At 38.9% G+C, this 917-nt stretch overlaps 1 protein-coding gene across 1 annotated transcript in view; it reads right to left on the bottom strand.

Annotated features, from left to right (window-relative positions):
- Nucleotides 1-254: 254 nt before the first annotated feature.
- LOC115071222 (zinc finger protein 664-like) overlaps nt 255-917 on the bottom strand; it is a gene marked incomplete at its 3' end in the record, with an annotated part of 4246 nt that continues 3583 nt past the window's right edge. The window contains exon 3 of the mRNA XM_029565811.1: nt 255-589. Coding sequence (XP_029421671.1) covers nt 255-589 — 335 coding nt within the window. The remainder of the gene's footprint in view (nt 590-917) is intronic.

Genomic DNA, 917 nt, shown 5'->3' with positions numbered 1-917 from the left:
TCTCCAGTATGTATTCGCTGATGTGCTCTAAGATTTGATATTCGATTAAAGGACTTGCCACATTCTTCACATCTGTAGGGTTTCTCTCCAGTATGTATTTGCTGATGTGCTCTAAGACTTGACATTTGATTAAAGGACTTGCCACATTCTTCACATCTGTAGGGTTTCTCTCCAGTATGTATTTGCTGATGTGCTCTAAGATGTGATGTAAGTCTAAAGAACTTGCCACATTCTTCACATCTGTAGGGTTTCTGTCCAGTATGTATTCGCTGATGTGTTCTAAGACCAGACTTAAATCTAAAGGACTTTCCACATTCTTCACATTTGTAAGGTTTCTCTCCCAAATGTGTTTGCTGATGTGCTCTAAGACTTGACATGTGACTAAAGGACTTGCCACATTCTTCACATCTGTAGGGTTTCTCTCCAGTATGTATTCGCTGATGTACTCTCAGATGTGACATTTGACTAAAGTACATGCCACATTCTTCACATCTGTAGGGTTTCTCTCCAATATGTATTCGTTGATGTGCTCTCAGATGTGACATTTGAATAAAGGACTTGCCACACTCTTCACGTCTGTAGGGTTTCTCTCCAGTATGTATTTGCTGATGTGCTCTAAGATCTGACAAAGGACTAGAGGACTTGCCACATTCTTCATATCTGTATGGTTTGTTTCCAGTATGAATATATTCATGCTTTCTAAGATTTGAGACGTGGGTTTTGGACTTTTCACATTCTTCACATTTGCAGGGTTGCTCCACTTTATACACCCTCTGATGTCTTCTAAGAATTGACTCCTCCAGGAAAGGCAAAAGAGAAGAAAATATTTCAATATGGAGAATAAGGTTGAGACAATCATATACTCACAGATCCATGAAGAACATCTAATATGCATCGATAACATTTCCAACCTTGTA

This window comes from Nannospalax galili, unplaced genomic scaffold (genome assembly GCF_000622305.1).
Source record: "Nannospalax galili isolate Female #2095 unplaced genomic scaffold, S.galili_v1.0 scaffold3699, whole genome shotgun sequence".
NCBI classification, from domain to species: Eukaryota; Metazoa; Chordata; class Mammalia; order Rodentia; family Spalacidae; genus Nannospalax; species Nannospalax galili.
The sequence above is the reverse complement of the archived record's forward strand: the minus strand, read 5'-3'. Positions and strand labels throughout refer to the sequence as shown.